General features: G+C 38.2%; 1 protein-coding gene and 1 long non-coding RNA gene across 6 annotated transcripts in view; one reads left to right on the plus strand and one right to left on the minus strand.

The window, feature by feature from the left end:
- LOC310828145 overlaps positions 1-4,169 on the plus strand; it is a 582,793-nt gene extending 578,624 nt beyond the window's left edge. The window contains exon 2 of the long non-coding RNA XR_014556721.1: positions 3,575-4,169. This is a non-coding gene — a long non-coding RNA (uncharacterized lncRNA). The remainder of the gene's footprint in view (positions 1-3,574) is intronic.
- Positions 455-22,901, minus strand: part of WAC (WW domain containing adaptor with coiled-coil) — a 50,148-nt gene continuing 27,701 nt past the window's right edge. For 3 of the 5 annotated variants that reach the window (XM_083704871.1, XM_083704873.1, XM_083704875.1), the window contains exons 4-14: positions 18,096-18,202; positions 17,346-17,461; positions 17,157-17,269; positions 15,167-15,484; positions 13,657-13,902; positions 12,284-12,406; positions 10,224-10,372; positions 8,526-8,644; positions 5,664-5,847; positions 2,418-2,545; positions 455-1,924 (exon numbers count right to left, since the gene is read on the minus strand). In XM_083704871.1, coding sequence (XP_083560997.1) covers positions 1,855-1,924; positions 2,418-2,545; positions 5,664-5,847; positions 8,526-8,644; positions 10,224-10,372; positions 12,284-12,406; positions 13,657-13,902; positions 15,167-15,484; positions 17,157-17,269; positions 17,346-17,461; positions 18,096-18,202 — 1,673 coding nt within the window. In that variant the 3' untranslated portion in view covers positions 455-1,854. The remainder of the gene's footprint in view (positions 1,925-2,417; positions 2,546-5,663; positions 5,848-8,525; positions 8,645-10,223; positions 10,373-12,283; positions 12,407-13,656; positions 13,903-15,166; positions 15,485-17,156; positions 17,270-17,345; positions 17,462-18,095; positions 18,203-22,901) is intronic. The other 2 variants (XM_083704874.1, XM_083704872.1) reach the window with 1 other exon arrangement.

Raw genomic sequence — 22,901 nt, forward strand, 5'->3', positions numbered from 1 at the left:
ATGCTGTAATCTTACTATGTAATGCTAGTATACCACCTTTACCATACAATGCTAAAACTTAGAGGGTGGACATGATTCCTGCATATGGCAGACAACACAAAAAAGAATGGTGGGCAGTCCCTAGTTTATCCAGAGGCCTCAAAAGAGAAAACAAAATTGAAATTTCTTATAAAATGACAAAAGCAAAGATGTAAGCAGAGATTACTGAAGATAAAAGGCAACAGCATCACAAATCAGGAGGCAAACATATGTATCAAAGCCAGGATTCTAACGAACCTATTAATGAGGTTTCAGCACTTTTGAAGGAGTTTAAAGCAACACATGAACATTAGCAAAGTTTGCAATCCCTTCATCTTTCAGCATTAACAAGAATTCTAAACGGACAAGTTTGGGAATGTACAAAGATTTGTGGCAGTATATTATGACTAACAGTTTTTTGCAAAGAAAACCCAAGTTTATTTTGTAGTAGCAATAGTTTCTTTTTTATTTTTAATATACTTTAGGAAACAATATACAAAGCTGAGCCTTCCCACCATTTTCAAATAGTGAGAAACTCCAATTACACAAAGTCAGCGTTTTGTGATGGCTAAGAACAGCAGTCAGCACCAGACTTGAACAGTTAGCTACAACACAAACATCCTTCGAAATGAAATGTCATAATAGCAAGACAGGTAAAACCAGGAGTTAACATATGACAACTGTTGGGGAGGTGTCAATGATCCTTGTTGAATGTCATTAAATATTTTATACACAATTTTCTGTTTACAATTTTTAAAATAAAGCCTCCCTTGAGGACTTATTTTCAGATAAGTAAAAAAGTATTCAACAAGAATAGCTTAGGTAAACAAATCCCCAAAGAGGCCAAATTTGAATGTTTCGACCAAAGGAAATGAAAACCAGTGTTTCTTTGTTTTAAACATGTTTATTACAACAGATACAATTCACATCTGACTAGTTTTTTTTTCCTTCTTTCCCTCCCACAACCATGTTGACATGTTCATTGGGCTGTTTCCTTATAATTTGAAAAAGGGATGTACTTTCAGCACACATGCCCAGCAGTACTACCAGTCCATTCTTACAGGGTGCAAATGGAAATACATTTCAATAATTTATACAAACAAGTGGGTTATGCTCAATCACTGCAATTTTAAGCTACTGTACACAGGAATGAAAAGATTATAGAAAAGTGCCATAGCAACAGTGCTTTAGGAAAGGAGGAAATTAGAATTAAAAAAAAACTGATAAACTCAGATCTAGGATTTTAAGGGGGAAATGAACACAGAAAATGAAAAACACTGCTCTGTAAAACAGAAATGGAGAAGCACTGCTCTTGATTCGGTGCAAGTGTGGAAACAGTTGTTTCATGATATTTTGTACATTACCCAAACTGTTTCAAACTGTTGCAGCCTTGAGACAAAGATCGCCTGGCGCTTGCATTGAATTTTAGGAAATGCAAGATTTCTGAATGATAAATTAACTAAAAAAGAGAGAGAGCTAATTTTGCAGACAGGTTTACATGTAAAGGCTAGGTATTTAGCCACCTCAGCATTGATTAGTTTTGGATGTCTAAGCTCTGATACACATGGCTTCCCATGGCTTCACTCTACAAAACATATTTACAACGTGAAGAATACATCTACAAGAAATCTACATTTCAAGGGTTTTACAAATCATCCTCGTTTCCTTCCCCTGAATGACACCCCTCCTGTCCCCTTTCCCATGTTATCTTTTTTTTATTTTTGCCCAACTCAACGGTCCAAAGTCTACTCAAATGCAGCTCAAAAATGTTAAGACTGGGCAATCAGTTTTACAGTTCCTGTACTCAAAACCCATGTGCAATTATTCACAACTTTTTCACACCATGAAGGAATTCTGATTCTTTAGTTTTTCAAGTTCTTTAATTTGTTGTCTCAAAAATAGTATCCTACAAAGGGAAAAGAAAGCAATTAGCACTGGCATGTCAAATCCATTCTTAGATGAGTAATTTACTTCATGAATTAGTACTTTAATAATGACATGCACATTCTTAAAGTTAGTTATTCAATCTACAAGAGGTTGAAGGGATAATACTGTGATAACACAGTTTTGTATGTGTTTTATTTTTTATTTTTAAAAAGGACAAAATTGCTGGGCCTAGAAATAGTTGACCTACCTTAATGGTACACATAATGGACTAAATAATTGTTCAAGATCCAGGAACACACAAGGGCACCTTCAGTAGTTCAATGGCTGTGGAGGGAGGTATTATTCCTGTTTAAGTCAATGTCATCCTATATGTTAAGCTGTAACAGTTTTTAGCCCCTGACTGTACGCTAGGGAAAGTTGCTCAGTAGCTCTTAAGTTTATAAAACATTATGAAACAAAAACACCGATGAAAAGGATTTGGGAAATCAAGATGAGAAACCCAGAATTCTTACCTTTGCTCGCGCAAAGTTGCTTGAATTTCACATACTCGAACTAAAGATCTTAAGTTTTTTAATTCAGTACAAATTTCTGACATGTGGACACTTCCCATGTTATGAGCTTCTTCACGTAATCTCGATGCCTAAAAGAGTTAAGAGGAGGAGTTGGAAAGTGTGTTGCAGCTTTTGGAGTAACTTCTGGACGTAAACACAAAGTATGGTATTGGTGTCAAAAGAATCTCAGAACCCTCAGTTTCTTGCCATTCATTCAAAATGGTAAAATCCCAGTCCTGTTATATGCCAGCAACATGGTGCTTCTCCTACTTAATTCAAATGGGTATTTAAAGTGTGGTGCTGTATGTCAGCAAGAACCCAGAACTGTCCATTACAGCAAGTAGTCTGAATGTAAGAAGAGCCCAACAGATCAGGCCAAACAGTCTGTTTGTCCAACACTGTTCTCAAAGTGGCCAACCATATAGACATGGGAAACCCATGGCAGAACCCAAGTTCAACAGCATGTTCCCCACCTGCACTTAAGACATTTAAGACATCTTTTTTAAATACCTAGGTATTTAATGAATTTGTCTGTCTAGGCAGAGTAGCTATACGAAATGTTGTGTCTAAAACTGACTTTTCACAGGGAATGGGTAAAAATTTACTGGCCTCAACCATTGTATTTTTTATTTATCAGATCTTTGCCCAAATACAGTGTGAGGTAAAACTTTGGAGTTAAAATGCCTTGGAGTAATCCAAAACCAACTACAAAAGATGGGTGAGAATCAGTACCCTAAAAGTAGAGCCATCAAATGTGGATTAGGCAACATGAAGAACTGCTATCCTACTAAGATTTAACAGAGTACACTGACTGAAATTGATTCTGGGATTGGAAAGAGATTGACTGAAAAGTTAAGGATCTGGGCAAGCATTTTCCCGAATATGGAAACTAGAAGAATGATGTGGGAGCTGCCACAAAACAGCCAGCGATGGTCTCTTCTAAACTTCCGCTGCCTTGTGGCTGCCTCATCAGTGAGAAAGGCTTTGGCCGTAAACCTGAGGAAAACCCAGTGCCTTGTGGAATATCCTCAGGAGAAGAAAGGGCTAAGCATCAAATCCTACACAATCTGGAGTGCAATCCCTAAGATGGTTGTATGGTGTATTGGCTGAGAAGAGAGTGGGTGTTGTTGTTTGGGCAGCCCAGGACCTCCAAACATACTGCCCAGGCTTGGGAGGCAGCAGTTATGAGTTACCAGTCTTTGCAGCCACTGTGATTCTCCACTGGTTTGACTTCACTCCTAGAGGCGCATTCCATTGTCTCTCAAGACAGACTGATACCAACAATGCTCTCTTTCAGCATACGCCATTCCATATTACACCACACTGACAAAAAACACTCATTAGCATTCTTACCCCCCTGAGCATACTCCGTCCTCACTGGATTGTTTTTAGAACGCTTCCCTATCCCTTTCATGGTATTTTCATCATGTTTTCATACTAACTTTTGCACAAAGCATCTAGATCAGAGATGTCAAACCTGTGGCCCTTCCAGTTGTTGTTGGATTATTAACCTCATTATCCCCGACTATTGGCCATGTTATCTGATGCTGATGGGAGTTGGAGTCCAAACAGCATCTGGGGTTCCCTATCCCTTATCTAGGTAAGAGATTTGTGTTGTATGGCTTTTTGTGAAGTTCATGTGCTCTGGTAAAATTTGTTGTCTGACCAGAACAAATTATAAACTAACAGTACTACATTATATATACACTGTAATGAAGTTTCAGTCCTCTCTGCTACAAGATGTTTCTGTTACACGGACTAGAGTTCATATTAAAACTGTAATATTTAAAACACTGCATCTGTGCTGCAATGCCTTAACTTACAACATTATCAAGAATTACTATGAAGTCTGAAAGGTCAAAACAGAAAGGCCCAGTTAGCTAAAATTTAAAAACCAGAACTAAAAAGAAATTTTATTCTTTTATAATTTGCAGTTAACTGGTTATTTTTTCATTCAACTTTATAAAACTGACATGGAGAAAAAGGTTATTGGTTTTGAGAATTACAGAAAACAACCTTTAACTTTTAATCTGTACAGCATTGGATTGAAAAGTAAACATTTTCCTGTAAGCCTTTCTAAACTTCAACAATGATTTCTAACACCAGTGTAATCTTCTCAGCTTCTTTTCTGCTTCAACAGGCATGCAAGTTTGCCTGAAAACAAGTGACTGAATCTGAATAGCTAAGCCAGCCTCAAATCTTATTAAGCCATGAAACAAAGGGGCCATGTCTATATAACTCTCAACCTAAACTTCCTTCCCAAGGTTGCTGGATAATAGAGGAATATATTTTAAACCTGCAAATACACTCACTCATCCTCTGCTCTACTTGCTGTGAATAGGAAGGCTCCTTGCTTCAAATGACAAAAACAGTGACTAGTCTTATTCTCGGCTCTCCATCTACCCTCCCAAAAAGGGAGAATAGAAACATAAACCTGGAAATAACAGTGCACTGCTATGTAGCCTGGTACATAGAACTCTCCCCTCCCATATTTTTGCCTTAAAGGGCAAGTAATCTTTTAAAGCAGGAGTGAAAGTGTCACTGAATTTCCAAGTCAGACAGTCCCCGGTCACCAAGGTCAATTGTTGCAGATAACCATGAACCAGGTAACTGACAAATTATAAACGCTTATCTAATGTAACACTGCCCTAGATCACTGGATTAAAATGAGGAAAATCTAAATAAAACAACATGTTTATCGGCTAACAGTTTTAAGTTACTTCAATCTTCCAGTATATAAAAAATCACTATACCTATTCTACAACCTGTTTTCCCCACCAAACTGTTGGGATATCCCAACACAAACTATCTACAACAGTATTACACCCATGCATAAGAGCAATTCCAGTGCTTCCAACCTCCATGGAAATGGAAATGCAAGCTGTGAAATATTCACTAGCATTACCGTAAATTATTTGCTTTAAAGGTCATTGGTGTTCACAAGAATTTGAACAGAGGAAATTTAAAACACATTCAAAAGGAAGCTAAAGTGTTGTAATCCAAAGGGCTGCAAGCAAAAAAGTATTTCATCTCCACCTCCTCCTTACTGCAGCCCCCTTATGTACTGTCAAAATCTGCTTCCAAAAGTCTAAGGCAGATTTTGGAGGTATGCAGGGGATAAGAGAGGAAAGTGAAATCCTATCGTGCAAGCGGCAATCTACTCAAACAACACTGGATTCTGCCCAACACTACAAAATGTACACTCACCTGCTTTTCTGCATGATCTGCAGGCCACCCTTGGACATGCTTTATAAGGTTTTCATTGAAATGTGCCGCTAACGTGGGTGTTAATGAACACGTAGGTCGTGCGGATGCATTCTGTGGTGCTGTCGTATTAGAAGCACTTGTATTGGAGGTATGATTTGGACCAGGAGATGGACTTCTCTGACTACTAAAAGAAAAAGAATGAATGAATGAATGTTTGTTGAGTTAGCTAGTCAGGGATGCTTAATCTGCACCCTACACAGTAGATTCGGCATAGATTGGATTGTTATGTCCAAGGTCCCTTCCAACTCTACGAAGACTACATAGAATATTTCCAATCTCTTCCATGGGAAAATGCCCATCTGAAAGTTGCATAGCCAGTAATCGTGAGATTATCAGTTTGCAAATTGTCTGTGACAAGACATTAACTAACTCATTAGTGAGGAGTGTTTTCTTCATGGCTCCAATTGATTTCAAACTAATTCTGTCTCAATTGACATGGGTATGGGGGGGGGGGGGAGAAACCAAACTCTCATGAAGTTTATTTAATGTCTTCTATGTGCCTCCCTGATGTCATTAGTCCCAACAGCAGGTAACCCCATTCTTTTCCAAGAACACACCAGTAACTTCCTATGAAATGCAGGTGCCACAGGTTTTATAAATCACTTCCACAGGCCCACATATTAAGTGTATGTGCCTAGCACCTTTTGTCTTTTACAACCAGTTTCACAATCCCACATCACACTGCCTGTCAATTCCACAAAAGGCATCCTAACAGTTCTGTAAACCAGGATATTATACTAGTATACTGATAGTGGCACCACCTGCATTAGTTCTGATTGCAGAACCCACACCATCATTAACACAGGAATTTTCTTCATATTGGCTAGAGTGGCAAATAGGAACAGCAAACATGGAACGTTATATTAAGCAACAATTTTAATAGAATTGTTCTCTTCTACTAGTCTACCAGACTCTTGTTTCAGGGATTTCCCCAAATTCCCAATTTCCCCAAATTGGGAAATGCCTGAAGTGAAATGAAAGGACACCATGCCTAGTATCTATGCTTCTCCAGTGCTCAGTGGTTGAACATTTTTGTACTGAAGACACTTGACTAGTCACCTCTGCAAGTAACAATTACTCCAGGCAACTGGGTTATGCTCTGATTCAGAACAGAGCTGTACATGTGGCAAGTGGCCTAGGGATCACATGTCACACTAAGTCAATTATGGCTTAGCACACACATGTATTCTACACCAACCAGAAGCCAATCCAACAGTAGGCACAGACCAGAAAATAATCCAGTGAAGCCACTTGCATAAGATTAGGAGTTGATCTTATGTACCAGTAGTGAGCCTTAATTCAGACCAAAGAACAATATTGGATATACTAGGACAATTTAATGAATAGCATATTCATCAAGTATACATAATTATTTCTGTCAGTGTATTTGTGCACGAGTGTACTTTTGTTCGCATTAAGCACTTCCTGACCCTATGATGGCTGTTGAAACCTTGCCCTGCACACATAAAAACTGTTTTGCTCCTAGTATTTCTTTGGCAACCCTATCCCAGGGGGTGGGGGAAAACACCGCTTAGAAACCAAACAACTTTGAAGAAAAGCACTTCCAGAATTTGACTGCCTTAATCTTAACCAACAAAGCCAGTAATAATTTTATCCCTATTTTTATTTTTTAAACATGATATTTATGTCATGTAAACATTTACTTGTCCAAGCTCTAAGTTTTTTTAAAAAGCACCTTTTTTCAAGATATGATGCATTCTACTGGACAAAATGTAGCTCAAACCTGAAGATCAAAGCTACGTAAAGAACAATTCAGAACTACCATTATTAAAAATCTGAGCTGATTCATCTCAATGAAATCATACACTTAAAAGGAGGGCTCAACAATGACAGATTTCCTTTAATTCAAAATTTTAGTGTGCCTTCAATAAGCTTATCTGCTACTATCACACAACCAAAAAAGCCACAACTGTTTAAAAAGCATCAAGCAAATTTCTGAAATGCAACTGTATTCAGATTGTTTACTTCAAATGTTAACATACAGGTTTTAAAACAATACTAGGAATTTAATATGGAAATTCTGTCCCCGTACCACCTTCTAATAATGGGACTAAGAATTTATCTTTACATTCACCAACAGCAGAGATGTGTTTAAGCACTGCCACATTTCTATCTGTTAACATGAATAGCTTATGCTGGCTTCAAAGACAATACACAAAAAGCCCCCAAGATTTCCATTCATGTCTCAAAACTGAATACACACACTTGTGGTGAAGAAGCAGCTTGTGAAGTCCTTCCTGTTTTTCCTGCATAACTTAAGGCAACAGAATTCCAGGATGTACAGGTGTTAGCTCACTAAAAACAAACATAAAACTGAAATCTAGACACTACAGTTAATAGGCCACTAACTCCAATAACTGGCCATGTGTAAATAATCTATCCTGCAATTGCACTGAGACTGTAATGTTCTCCCCAACTTTGAATGCAAGAATACTGTACAGTGGTACCTCGGGTTAAGTACTTAATTCGTTCCGGAGGTCCGTTCTTAACCTGAAACTGTTCTTAACCTGAAGCACCACTTTAGCTAATGGGGCCTCCCGCTGCTGCCGTGCCACCGGACTACAATTTCTGTTCTCATCCTGAAGCAAAGTTCTTAACCCGAGGTACTATTTCTGGGTTAGCGGAGTCTGTAACCTGAAGCGTATGTAACCTGAAGTGTATGTAACCTGAGGTACCACTTTAGAGGCAGTATTTGCAGATGAGAGCATGCAGCTCCAAAAAGCAACACTTGATAGAATAGGATATGGTGAAGTCAAAAGCCAATACCAATGTAATATATACCTTGAACGCTGAAGACTTCGAGGAGAAGCAGGTTCATGACCTTGTTGTTTGTCAGCAATCACTTGCTGCTGAGATGCTGACTGTGAAACTGGTCCTTGCTTAACACCTGAAGTAGTAACCTGAAAGTTCAAAATTTGACCACATTTCAGTATTACTTCAAATAACCTTAAACTGAAGAGCTATCAATCAGGATTAGAAGTGGGATGCCTCCTGCAACTTATTTCAGGCATAGTACACAGAAATGGAAGGAAGGATGTCTTCTAATTTAATTTAACTCAAATTGCATGAACAAAGATACTCAAAACTGTACACACACAACCCCCGTACAAAGAAGTTATCAGAAGACTGAGGCTAATCCTAAGGTTTGCAGAAGTACCCCTACAAAAACAAAAACTTTATTACAATATATAAGGGACCAAGAGACAGTTTAGTACAGACTAAGCATGTTCAGTGTTAACGGAATGCTGACCAACTGTTGGGAGGATAAATCTGAAAACTGGAATGGAATAGAGCTGCTTTAAAAGGAGGACAGAGGAAGAGAGAGATATATAAAAAGGACAGCGAGTACTTTGCTATTGTTACTGGTAACTTCCTAGTTGAATTACAACAGGGACTGCCAATAGACACCTTTGCAAACCCCAGAAACTGTTGTGGGCACCACACACACCACAACTGAGCACACACCTCAACCTAGTCTATTGGCTACAGCAGAATGCTTCTTTTAAGTCTAATTTCAGCAGGACGAGGGAGCCGTATAGGCACCACGTTAGTGCATTATACAAGCCTCCAACTTTCAAAACAGCCCATGATCTTCAATTATCCTGCAAACAAGGCTAGCAACATCAATCCTGCCATGTGGGAATCCCTTGCAGACTACTTCAATGCCTGGAGACAGTCAGACCATGGTGCATCTGAAGCACCACAACCACACATCTGCCCTAGCTGCAACAAAACATGTCTCTTCTTTATTGGTCTCTACAGTAACAGCAGATGCTATAACGCTCCAAAATTTGACTTTACTCCCAAAGGTGCACTCCTCCATTGTTTCCCAAGATAGATGGCTGCCAACAAGGACAGCTAAATTAACTGGGACTGGCTGATATGATAAAATTTATGCTAGTACTTTGTCAAACTGCTCAGAGAACTGTGGGTGGTATGGAAAGGACAGAAGTGAAAGCTGTCTATTAAAATTACTGTAGAGAACTAATAATGTAATAGATGGACACCAGTTTGTCTAAACCTCCTCCCACAAAGCCTGATAAGGACTGTGCTCAGTAAGCACAGAATAGTGACTAATATTTTTTGGGGAAAGAAATCCTGCTAACAACATTTAAAATAGGCCACTATTATTATGCCCATGTTGAAGGTAGAAGAAGTAGTAGAAGAAGAAGAAGAAGAGAGTGGTTTGCTTGAGGCTGCCTACCAATATAACAAAGGCAAGATCTGTACTGGGAATTCCTGGCTCACTCTTAGCCACTTTGTTACAAAATCCAACCAGTGACAGTTATAGACTAAAATAATAATAATTAAAGCAACTGGTTTATTCCACCAGAAACTAGAGCATCCATTTAAGGTCATCTAATGGAAACTGTTGAAATATTTTTTAAAACATTTAAAGCATTACAATGTTGGAGTTTTGTGTCTGCTTTAACAACAGAAGCAGAGTTTTACTCCTACTGTAACTCATTAAAATCTTACCTTTGGCTGTGAAGATACAGGGGGTGTATTTATCAAAGGTTTCAGAGGAACTGTGTTAGTCTGAGGCGTGCTTATCCTTGGAGATACGTATGACCTTGGTGATGAGGCATCCGATGTTAAAGACATTGGGGATTGATTAGATGGCTGAGCTGTAAATAAGACCATGACAATTTTTAAAAATCTTACTCAATCTAAGTATATATATATATATTTTAAGTATTCTTAGGAAATAAAGCTTGGAAGACATAAGCAATGGAAGGGGGAAGAGGAGCTGTGACCAAATGAGAAAGCCAGAGACATAAAACAGTTGCTCCATGAAGGACTGAAAATTACAAACTCTGCTGAAACTAGGTGCTGAAGGGTTTAAAAGCTTTGGACTATCTTTTGCTACTTCAGCACCTAAATCTGTATGGAATTTTCACTGCTGAAATGGTTTTACTTAAAGTTACCGTATTTTTCGCTCTATAACACGCACCCGACCATAACACACACATAGTTTTTAGAGGAGGAAAATCCGTAGGCATGCCACCCATAGGCATTTCCTCCATAACACGCACAGACATTTCCCCTTACTTTCTAGGAGGAAAAAAGTGAGTGTTATGGTGCAAAAAATACGGTAACTATTTAAAGCCTCACACACCAATTTATATAATCAAGTGTAAATCCTGTTCTTACATACACAGATGCTTCAGGCTCAGACTGACCAAACTATTAAACAAGCAATTTAAGTACATACTGTCCTTGTTCTTTTTCACTCCTGTGCCACACTAAGCTAAGTCATGGAACAAACCTTAGCTATGGTTTGTGGTTAGCAAGGAGAGCACTTGACCACAAGCATTGGTTTGGATGCCATGCTAAACCAAATCTTGACTTAGCTTAGCATGGGAATAAAAAGGGTTGGGGAGGAGTAAAACAACTGAACTCCTCTTTAGGAGAGCCATAGTCTGGGCTTATCACATGGCAGGCATAGTCAAATATATTTGCCCATTAAAAGTCTGAAAATATACTGTATATCATGTGGAAGTACACAAAAAGCTTACTTTAAAGTAGCAGGCAGTCAAGTTGCGTATGAATAATAATTGATGGGCATAAGAATTCCCACTTCACACACTGAGCCAGTTTTAGACTGGGGGGCGAAGGGATCTTTTAAATGGCAAACAAAATATTTATATACCTGCAAATGCAAAGTGTATTTTCCAATATATATTATTAATTATTCAATTTGTTAGTTGCAGCCTCTAGGCCATGCACCAATTTTTGACATCTACCACTGACCACAGAGCTCTCTTTAAGAAGTTCTAATTTCAGCTCTCAATTTTTTTCAATGAGGGCATTTTGTCCCTAGATAGACCCAAAAGACCAAACAACAAAAACTAAAGAAAGTTAATTTTAGTCAGGATCATTTTCTGCTTATGATTTTTAGCTTTTAATAGAACTAATCGAACTCCCAATGCTTCCACTAAGTTCAAAGTAATATAGCGCATAGCAGGAGTTTTCTAGATAACCTATTTTAGGTATTCATAGTAAGTACCGCATAGTAAGAACTTGAACTAGATCACTAAAGTATTAGCTTTTTTATAGTTGGAATAGATTTGGTCTCCCCTTCCGGAATCTGAATAAGCAATAAAACTTGTTAAGAGAAATAACAACATCTTCACACATGCAGCTCAGTCCAACAGAATGTATGCAGTGTCAATTTTGTTGGCTTTAGTAAATGCTGATTATTTATAATGTTATTATGCTTGACTGGTCCAGAAACATTTGGACTGAATTCACCAAACAATTGAATCTCATCCTCCATAAATATGTTCAGAATAACAGAACAACAAATTGTTACTGCAGTGGAAGCTATCAGCTTTTCTGAACACCCTTTAGGAATCTGACTTTAAAGGTTGTATCTATATAAGTTAGTTATGTCCATTATTTTAATAGGTCTACTCTGACTAGGACTAACACTTGATACATTTTTCCTAACTGAATCCCTCTACAGTAAAATGAACCAGTGTCTCATAGTGTACAAGGCAATTTTACACGGAGACAAAAAAAAGCTTCCAAAATACCTTGTGTGGAAAGCTGTGCTGCTTGAGAAATCAGGGAAGTTATATTAAAAGCAGATGGTCCAGCAGTGAGAATTTTATGAAGTATAGATTGTAGAGAAGCTTGTGTCACAGCAGCTGTAAGAACTAACACACAAATTAAGATTACCACTTTCATTCCCTGAAAAGAAGCAACAGTGTATCTACAGTACTTATTTTTGAAAGAAAATACTATTCCCTAAAACTAAGTTCCTGATCCAGTTTCTCATAAGAACCTAAGAGCACCCCTGCTGCAGCAGACCAAAGGTCCCTCTAGTAAAAATCCTGTTCTCTCTGTGGCCAACAAGATGTTTAAGGAAAGCTCAACAGCAGCACATGAGAGCAGCAGTGCTCTCCCCGTTTCTGTTCTCTATCAGCTGGTATTCAGATGTATACTGCCACAAACAGTAGAGGCAGAACATAGACATCGTGACTAATAGCCACTGACAGTTAAATGACAAAGTAATGGAGGAAAAGACTATGTATTATGCGAAGTGGCACTGTTGTTTTTTGGGTCCTGAATCTTCCAACATTCCGTTTCATTGAATGTTAAGGGAGTAAAACTTCTCTCTATCCACTTTCTCCAGTCTACACATTTTTATTCTCCTCTATCATGACTTCCTCTACTTTCCATTTCCCCAAAACTAAAAAGTCCTGAATATCCCCCGTTTTCCAGGTCTATCTTTTGAGCTGCAGTGACCAGAATGGTACACGTTATAATTCCTGTAAGTGCAGCAGCAATCGTAGGAATATGCAGGGATCTGCAGTAGTTCAATCCTGTGTGTGTTCTAAGATGTATGCCACACTGGGTTCAATGGTTAAGTTCAGCACTGCAGTTTAAAATGCACTGTACTAAAATCAAATTTAAGATGTTAATCAACTTTCACTGGCTGAAATGCAAGTAGTTCCATTTGTTGCCCCCACTTTCCCCTAAGCTCAATGCAAATGGTACATTGAAAATAATTTCCAATTCATTAATACAGCCAGTCTTGGCTTCATGCAAGATAAAAGGCAGAAAAACATGGAGGTTCCCAACCCCATTTGTCATGTTACACAAATACAGTGGCAGGCATTTATAGCAGGGAATCACCAGCTGGATTCTCCCCTACAAATGCCACTCGCTCATATTTTGCCAAGTCAGTCTCTATGCCTCTAATTCATCCCTGTAAATCTTTCCTTCCTGCCCATCACCTTAGTAAATGTTCGCTTGGACACATATTTGCAAAGGTAACATTTGTTTATGAAAGCAAGCGCACAATACAGTCATTGCATTAAGCTTATGTAGAAGTGTAACTTCTAGATATGTAGTCACTTTGTTCAATACAGTATTAGGACAAACTATTAAAAATCTGTCTTACCTTCATTTATTTTGGATATATCTACACTTGAATTGTTAAGCTGCAATGTGGCTTGAAGAGCAGGTAGTAACTGTCGAAGGAGATTTGGGTCCTGAAGTAATGGAGGAATTGGGGATTGTGAGACAGGTGAAACAGGAACTGTTGAAGCCGATGAAGTTGGTGCAGAAGCTGGATTCAGCCCAGAAGCAGATGATGTGGAAGGAGTTGTGCACGAGTGGGATAGAGACTTGTCCATTGACATAGATTCTGAAGAAACAGAGATATTTATGTTTCTTCACATCATAACCCATATTCTTTCACATACTCTAAATCCAGTAATAAATCAAACTTGCCAAAATTATACAAAATTTTGTGGCTGGTTTTAAATTTTTCCCATTATATAAGGTTTTTTAAAAAATGCATTACACAACACTTGAATTTCCAAAGTGGTTAATGAGATAAAAACAATGCTACAAAGCAAAAGCAAAGGGTGATATTTGTGGCAGCCCACTCATGCAACAGCTATTCTACTTCTCAGCACATAGCAAATTCGATGGGTGTGTTGTGCTTGTGAAAGATGTCGTGCACACCCTAGGGCATCTGCTAAACTTTGTGCACTATCAGAAAAAAATATCTATCAAACTCTCAAACATCCTGTGCTCAAACTATTAATATTTAACATAAAAATCTAATAATGCCTGTAGACAGTGTAACTGATACAGTTCCTGAATTTAGACCCAAAGCCTGTTTCTAATGTCTTTATATCACTCCTGAAAGGGCAAAGCACCACCAATGTTACCTGTAGAAGTGAAACTTACTGGATTTGGTGCACCTGCAAAACCTTAATGTATGGGTTTGTACAGTATTGTAAGCATACATAATTTGGATGGTATCAGCAAGGAACAGGACACACAGTTGTCAAACAGGTTCAAAATTAGAGTTTATTTGGTCAGGTATCCTGATGTTGGAGAATATCAGAGACTTCAGAATACACAAATGAAATTGTGTACATACAGGTGGAGGGGGGGAGGGCCTGGACAAAAATCTCTCGTTCTCCCCCATTATTGGACACCTGCTGCTGGATCAGACCTTGTGCTTACACAAGAGCACCAATCATATACATCCCACAGCATTCTAAAGTTTCAATGCCAGGTGTCAAGATCTCTTAACACAGTGGCTTCAGAGAGGCTGTGTAGGAATACTAATCACACAAATATGTCAAACAAGCTAGTTATACCACTTATGCTTTCCTGAAAAGGCTTGAAGCAATTTGATGTTTAAGCATACTTTTCAGATATAAGAAAATGAGTAAATCACTGAAAATGTCATGTCAAAAAAAAAAAATAGCAACACATGTCATTAGGTGACAACCAAATATATGAGCTGGAGCTCTAGGTTTTGTACAAGAATTTAAATTCATGGTTAATGTAAACCTCAACTCCTCTGCACAGGGCAAGCAGGCTACAGCTCTAAAGGTAGTGTATTCTAGTTATCTGACCTAACAACATGGAGAAGCCAAAAACATTTTTACCTGACAAACTTTTTCTCTCAGTTTTCTGTGAAGGGATGGAAGAGGTGGGTGTAGGCAGTTTTGATAAGGAAGATGCTCCATTTGCATCAAACGATTTCTTTGGCTGGTGGTCAGACTGTAGAGAAAATGGACTAGGTGGAACAGAACTTGGGGTAGTAGATGGGTGAACCACTGTTTTGATGGGATGCTGTACTGGGGTCGAACTACTGTGAGTCTCTGTTCTTGGCAGTCTGTAGTCTCTGTCGTTGTGTCTGCTTGTCTGAGACAAAATATTCTGTGGGAGCATATTAGCGGCATCACTGGAATGCTTCTCTTCCACTTTTGTTTATAATTCACAATGTTGCAATGAGAAACGGAAAAGACCAAATTAGAGCTCCAATACTGATCAAGTAAATATATCTGCATTTACTGAACTTTAATCCTATTCTAGCTCCAATTGTGAAGAATGAACATTATTTCATAAAATACTCAATGCTGTGATGTACTTATCAAATTTAACTTTTCTAATATTCATATTATATCTACAAATGCCACAATACAAAGGTTTGAGTGCTTCAGTACCAAATTCAATTATTATTATTTGTTGTTGTTGTTGTTAAATTTATTACCAGTAGGTCCCGGGGGGAGGGGTTACAACAATATAAAATTAAAAACAGTTAAAACAGATTCCAATCACAGGAATAGAGTGGGCCCCAAAAACACTTAGGTGTCAAAAGCACCACCAAAACAGAAACGGCCAGGGACAAGAAACAAAGACCAGTAGTAAAGAATTAAACAGAAGTAAAACACTGGGCATTGAATAGCAAAAGATATTTAGCAAGGAGACAAGAGTTGTTGTTTTTACCTCAGTAGAGGACAAATAAAAGGACAGAAACCAAACAGTAAAAAAATGGACTGACACCAAACAGTAACAAAGACAGGGGAAAGTATCCTACAACTAAAGAGGAGGAAGATTACTAAGTAACAAAGAATAACAAAGAAAGGAGTTAAAGAGTACTCAGCTGACTAACAGCCAACCAAATAGTGAGAGCTCTGTCCTAGGCAGGAGGAAAAAACTGAGAAGCAGTCTACCTCACACAATTATGTGCTCCTGCCTGAGTCTTTTGCAAGAGGAACAGCCCAATCTGAACACTTCATAATAAATTTAAAAAGTTAAAACAGATTCCAATTACAGGAAACGCACATCTCAGGTGTCAAAAGGCTAGGGTAATGAGATATATCTTCAACATTTGCAAAAAGCTACCTAGTGAAGAAACCAAATGCAACTGTGGGGAGGAAAGAGGGGAAAGATTGCCCTCTCCCAGGCCCCCCTCACCTTCTGAGGGAGGTGGAACTACCATTTCTGGGGACAAGCTGCTAAAATATTCTTGAGAAGCAATGACATTACTGCCTTCAAGGGTTAGAGGGAGCTAAACACACTTGCATCTAGTATTCCAGCATGAAATAATAAAAATTAACGACACATCTCTAAATTAATTACTCCAAGTTTGAAAACTCAGAAGCTTTTGTATTCAAACCTACACAACATTGAAGTTGTAAAGGGGCAACATTGAAGTAAAGGGACATAGGATAATATTTTTAATATAAAAACGAAAGGTTTCATCTTCTTACAATTGTGCTTGAAATGAGAAAGGTGGAATGTGCAATATTTATAACAATTCCTAAACTGACCCATTTTTGAAATTAATAAATACACAAAGCAATCTTGATTCACAACCCAAACAGAGAACTTTAGACATGCTGGTGAACTTGTCATTAAAGGAAAGGGGAAAAGCACCAGTTTATGGTGCTTTGTGCAAGGGCTGTGAGTACAATTCATGCTCATAAAATAAATCACAGGAACCATTTCAGTGTCTATGCAAGAATCAGGCACAAGTACATCAAGAAAACACATATAAAGTTTGGCACAAAATTTGTTTTGATGTGAAATTACTGACAAAGCATAGAAAATGGATAGGCAGATTTTTTTATTGTATTAAAATATACATACTTCCACTAGCAAACCCACTAGCAGCAGTTGCCTGCATCACCTCTCTCCTGTAATCTCTGTCTTTTGGGAAACTGTTGACAGATATTTTGCTTGCTTCTTTTTGTCTCTGCTCTCTGGAGAGGAAAAAGCAAACAGTTAAATCATATCAAGTGTACAACACTGCATTTCACCTATTATATTAGTACTTACCTTTCAAGCCATTCTTTTGGTTTTTCCCACTGGGAAACTTCTGTTCGGCAGTTATAGTAGTACTTTTTGCCAGAAGAACTAATGTGCTCAGACCAGTCATCTGCAGAATCATAGGACTTGGGGGAGGGAGGGCAAAAGTGATGGAATCAGTTTAATATATTATACCAAAAAAAATACACCCCTCTTTCCAGTTTGTCCTTTAACATATACTTTAATTTAGTAACAGGAACCCTTGTGTTCATAGAGATTAAGGTCTGTGCAGACAATGCCAACTAGGCTTCCAGCACTGGATCATGTTTTTGTGCACGCCTTCCCACCTACCTTGGTTTAAGTCTGATCATAATTACTTCGAGCTCAATCTGAGGACGATCCAAATTCCGTTTCCAAACTGGGTTGAATGAATGTTGTGAAAAGGAATCTGGGATTGTCCAAATTTCTTTAAATTGGAATTGGACATTCAATCAGACAAACCAAGGGACAGAATGCACAATCCCACAGTCTACTCCCTAAACACACACCAATGGGTATAAATATTTCCAATGGGTTCAAAACAATAAGCAAGAGAATAGCTTTCTGAAATGTGTATTTATCACTCAAATTACATGCTATGAACTCAAATACTGAATGTGGAACACAGTCTGATCAGTCTTGCTCTAATAATTTGCATTAATTGAAAATTAGCCAGAGAAGGCACTGTCTGTGGGTTAAATAAAGTAAAACAAAGTTGCATAATTCACCATAGATACTTACTGCATCTGATGTTTTACTTGGATTATTGCTAGGGTTAGAAGAGTGTGAATTTGAGCTATGAAGAGCACTATGGTTATGAGAATTTTCTTGTGGAGAATAACTGGTCCCTAAAAAATAAAATTAAAAATTTATATTAATTTTCAGATACAAGTAAAAATGCTTACTATATCATGTAGCAAATGACAGACCAATATAAAATTATAATCCTGATATGTATTGATTTGTACAAGTGCTTCCTGTTCCCTTAAAAATTATGCATGGCTCTGTTAGCTCAGCTAAATAGGATTAGCCTGTAAAGTTGCTATATCACCAGCGAAAAGAAACGATTTCACCTAAATATGACTCAAACTTCTACAAGACACAAAGAGGAACTTACTGTTCAACCCATATCTATATTAAGGCATTTAAAAATCCATTTAAGTCTGTTTTTCATACATAATAATATCTGAGACTACCTATTTACAGAGATTTCAAAGTAGGGCATTTTCACATGATCCAGAGTCCTGAGGTATACATCATTATCCAAAAAACCGCAATTACTATAAAAGTAGAAAATGTGCATTTTTCTCACTCAAAATGTGAGCACCTAATTCAAAAGTAATCCTAACACCACATTGACAGCTAAATTACAACAATCCATGAAATACTACTAGACAACTTATTTGTACAAAAATCCCTCCAAATGAGAAAATACTATGTGTACTTCAAAATGGCCAGGCCATTGCTATTCTGAAAGCTAAAAGTTAGCATAAATGTAGGTCAACACATTCACCACTAGAACAATCTAAAATCGGAGCATTATAAAATCTGGGAGTCAAATGTAGAATATTAAGTATGCCTTAAAGACCACCACTGCAATATAAGTTCAAAGAAACACAAATGCTGGGCTGTGAGAATTAGGCTGTATAAAAATGGTGTGTGTTGCTTTTTAAGTATATATAATAAGGGTGATATTCAGTTGTGTATCTGCCAACGTTACAGACTTCTGCTTGCACAACACAATTTTCCTTTTCTCTCTTCCCTCTGCAGCTAGCCCTTGACACTATGCCTTGTTCAAACCTCTGGAGCAAGTAGGTGGGGCACTGCAGGCAGACGGTGCAGATAGACAGAAGAGGAAGGGGTAGTCAGATTGCAAATGCCAACTCACATGGTGTTGGATTTCAGCCAACGTTTCTTTTAAATAAGTTAATATTAAATATCTAGATATAAGCACTACAGTTAATCTCTAAGCCAAACCAAGACCCTCTATGAGATACATTTGAGCCAAAGGACTTCTTGTAAAAGAACCAATTTGATCATTTCTCACATATGAATACTTAGGATTGTATTCAATTTAGTGCTAAGTAGTTTCATCAGCACAAAGCTGTCTGCTTGCACAGAAGAACTATCCCCCTTCTTGTACACCCCTTTAAATCTGTTCTAGATTTTCCCCAACCCCCCAGAGCAGATTCAGGGAAATGGTGGGGTGGTGGGGTGTGCCTAGAGGGGGATGGGCGAAGTCTCATTGTGCTAGTGGCAATTCTTATGCTGATGGAGAAGTTGGTAGAATACTGCACCAGCTCAACATAACCACCATCCCTTGTGAATATAAACTGCTCTAGTCTGCCAGTAATTATCAGTCACTGGTATTTCATTTTTGGTTGCTACTTTGCAACCAAAGGGTTGCAAAGCCAAGGCAAAGTGAAATATAAAGGAGCATAACTAGAAAGAAAATAAAAATAATCTGATGTACTTAATCAATTGTCATGGCTGCCAGTCATAGGAGAGACTTGTACAGCAATATTTTGAACTATATAGGGGTTGTTGTGTGTGTTTTTTTTAAAAAAAAAATAAAGTCTGTAAGATGTATAACATGAAATAAATAGATGAAAGGCCTGGTTGTAAGAAAATACCATATCTTCTCATGTATAAGATGCCCCCATGTATAAGACAACCCCTATTTTTTTGAACCCAAAATTAAGAAATCAATATTTTAACTTCAAACAGAGCAACTTCACTTTTTTTTATTAAATATTCAAAGCACCAATCCCAAACTTGTTGAGCTTTTTGGGGGATATTGACGTTCTTATACACAGGTAAAAACAGTAACTATTGTTAGTTGTAAAATAAAACACCATTAAGTTTTAAGAAATATATGCCGTATCAGTGGGAACTCCAACTTTTTCTCTTGCTGATTTAAATCATTATTTAATTTACATCAATTCACATGGATTTGGGAAACCTCTGCTCATATTAGCAAAATGCAAGTTTCATTTGCTAGCATATAAAGATGATGAGGTGTCACGCGCTCACTGAATCAAAAAGATCTCAAATTTGCTCTTGACATGAAAAGTTCAAGTTTGATACACACTTTTAACAAACATTTTATGAATAAAATTATAAATAAATATATAATAGGAATGTGAAGCTCTAGGGGTGGGGAAGAGGAAAAACAGGGCAATTCCACCCTGTAATTTAATTCTGGGTTTCTCAAAGCAGTTTATATTGACCTCCTGGGGTAAATGGCACGATGCAGGATGTGAAAAAAGACCATGGGGTCGTAAAGGGCAATAAGAACCTAACAACCTGCTGGATCAGGGAAATGACCCATGTAGTCCAGCATCCTGTTCTCACAGTGGCCAAGCAGATGCTTGTGGGAAGCATGCAAGCAGGATCTGGGTCTAACAGCACTCTTAGGGGTGTAAGATACCCTACATGGTACAGAGCAAAAAAATAGAAACTATTAAGCTCAGAAATAAAGGGCATGTACAGAATGGCATGGTTTCATCGTTATTTTCACTTGTTCTATTTCCTTTTCTTACATTTGATATTCCTAGTAATAGTGATGGATAACTAATAAAAGTTGAATATATACTGTTATTCCTTTATTTCCTTTACATTCCTAATGATTGAAGTGTGGGTTGATGGCAACTTTAAAAGTTCAACAAAGAGATAGTGAACTCAGAAGTTCAGAAACCCTGATTTATATCAATGTAAGAAAGGCTCCACTACACAAAACAGGAGAAAAAGAGGCAACAGTCCAGAAGCTCTTCAACAGGAAAGTCTTTCTACAGGAAGCTTGCCTATTAACAGGTTCATGCCACCAGTCTCTACTTTTGCTAAAATGCAAAATATGGATTTAAGAAGCTCACAATACTAAGATGAAGTACCGTATTTTTTGCTCTATAAGACTCACTTTTTCCCTCCTATAAAGTAAGGGGAAATGTGTGTGCATCTTATAGAGCGAATGCAGGCTGCGCAGCTATCACAGAAGCCAGAACAGCAAGAGGGATTGCTGCTTTCACTGCGCAGCGATCCCTCTTGCTGTTCTGGCTTCTGAGATTCAGAATATTTTTTTCTTGTTTTCCTCCTCCAAAAACTAGGTGCGTCTTGTGGTCTGGTGCGTCTTATAGAGCGAAAAATACGGTAATCAAGGCATGAAGACCCAGAAAACAGGCTGGACACTGTGAATTCCAGATTTCATTTACCAAGCACATTCCTTAATATTGAGGAAAATATTAAGAGAATACCAAGTCGCTATCTGATAAGGTACAATAGAAAACCCTCTGTGCTCTCTGCAAGCAACAAACATAATCCCCGCCCCCCTTGGTGTACACACCTGATACAGTCAAGCTCATTCGCTAACAAGAGTGAGTTTTCTCATTCCTTCTTAGGATTTTAGCATAATATATAATTAAAAGGTGTATTAAACATACAATACAGAGAATTAAGCCCTATACCAAGCTATGATTTCACGGTTTTAAAATTGAATTGAAAATTGTTCGAACTCACCCTGGAACCTGATGATGAAGGGCAGGTAATAAATAGAATTATTATTGTTATTATAATTCCAGGAGTTCCTTTAGCCAGGGAACTGAAACTCTGGTAAAAAGAGAGGTGATTATGCCACTGAAATGGATAAGACAGAAGCCTCATGAAAGTTGGGATAAAAACAAGCTCATCTTTAATTTTTACTTAGCAAGGTAACTGCAAGGCCGTTCTTTAGGGAAACCCTTCAAACTCTTCAATAATTCACAATGTAAATTTATTCATCCACCTATTTTGGACTGCAGCTATTCAGAAGAGCAAACTGGGACTCTGTATTGCTACACTTACAAAATGCTTCCAAATATAAATATCAGAGAGGCATTAAAAGAAACCTTGCATCCTCATGAAAACTCATGAGGCAATTCAAATTTGATGGGCGCTCTCTAGAGGAACCAACGGGTTCTTCTGCTGTTGCGTTTGGAAACATCCCACTGGCTTTTGAGGCCCTGGAGGATAGACAGTCATTGCTCTAATAAGAATCCTAAAACTCTAGTGCCTTCAAAAAAGAAAAAAAAGCAAGAAACTCTCCATCTAGAAGGCTATACAATCTTTCTGCCCAAAGTGCTCTTAACCCTGTCTGTTCTGATAGGGAAAACATCTAACACTCTCCATAGCAACTGAAGGGGAGTGAGCTGGCACAGTTATCCTTTAGTGCAGAGGTTTTCAACCTTTTTGAGTCCACGGCTCCTTTGCCCAACTATATTCTTTCTGCGGCACCCCTGTGGGGCTCAGGAGCCCAGTTATGATACCCCTTGCCTGCAGAGCTAGCAGCCTCTCACCCTTTTAAGAACACCCTCCCTTGTGGAATATTCCCTCAGCCTCTGCTCCTCTTCCCTCTCCTTGGGAGTCCTCCGGGCAGTTGCTGCTACCGTCCCTGGACTCTGAGCTGCCCCACCCCTGCCCCAAAGAAAGAAGTCTCCTCACATTGCCCCACAGGGGCCTGGGGCTTGTCTGCCTGCTTGCTTGCTTGCTTGCTTACTCCTGACAACCAGCACCCAT

The sequence above is a fragment of the Podarcis gaigeae genome (genome assembly GCF_964106915.1).
Source record: "Podarcis gaigeae genome assembly, chromosome: 12".
Classification (NCBI taxonomy): domain Eukaryota; kingdom Metazoa; phylum Chordata; class Lepidosauria; order Squamata; family Lacertidae; genus Podarcis; species Podarcis gaigeae.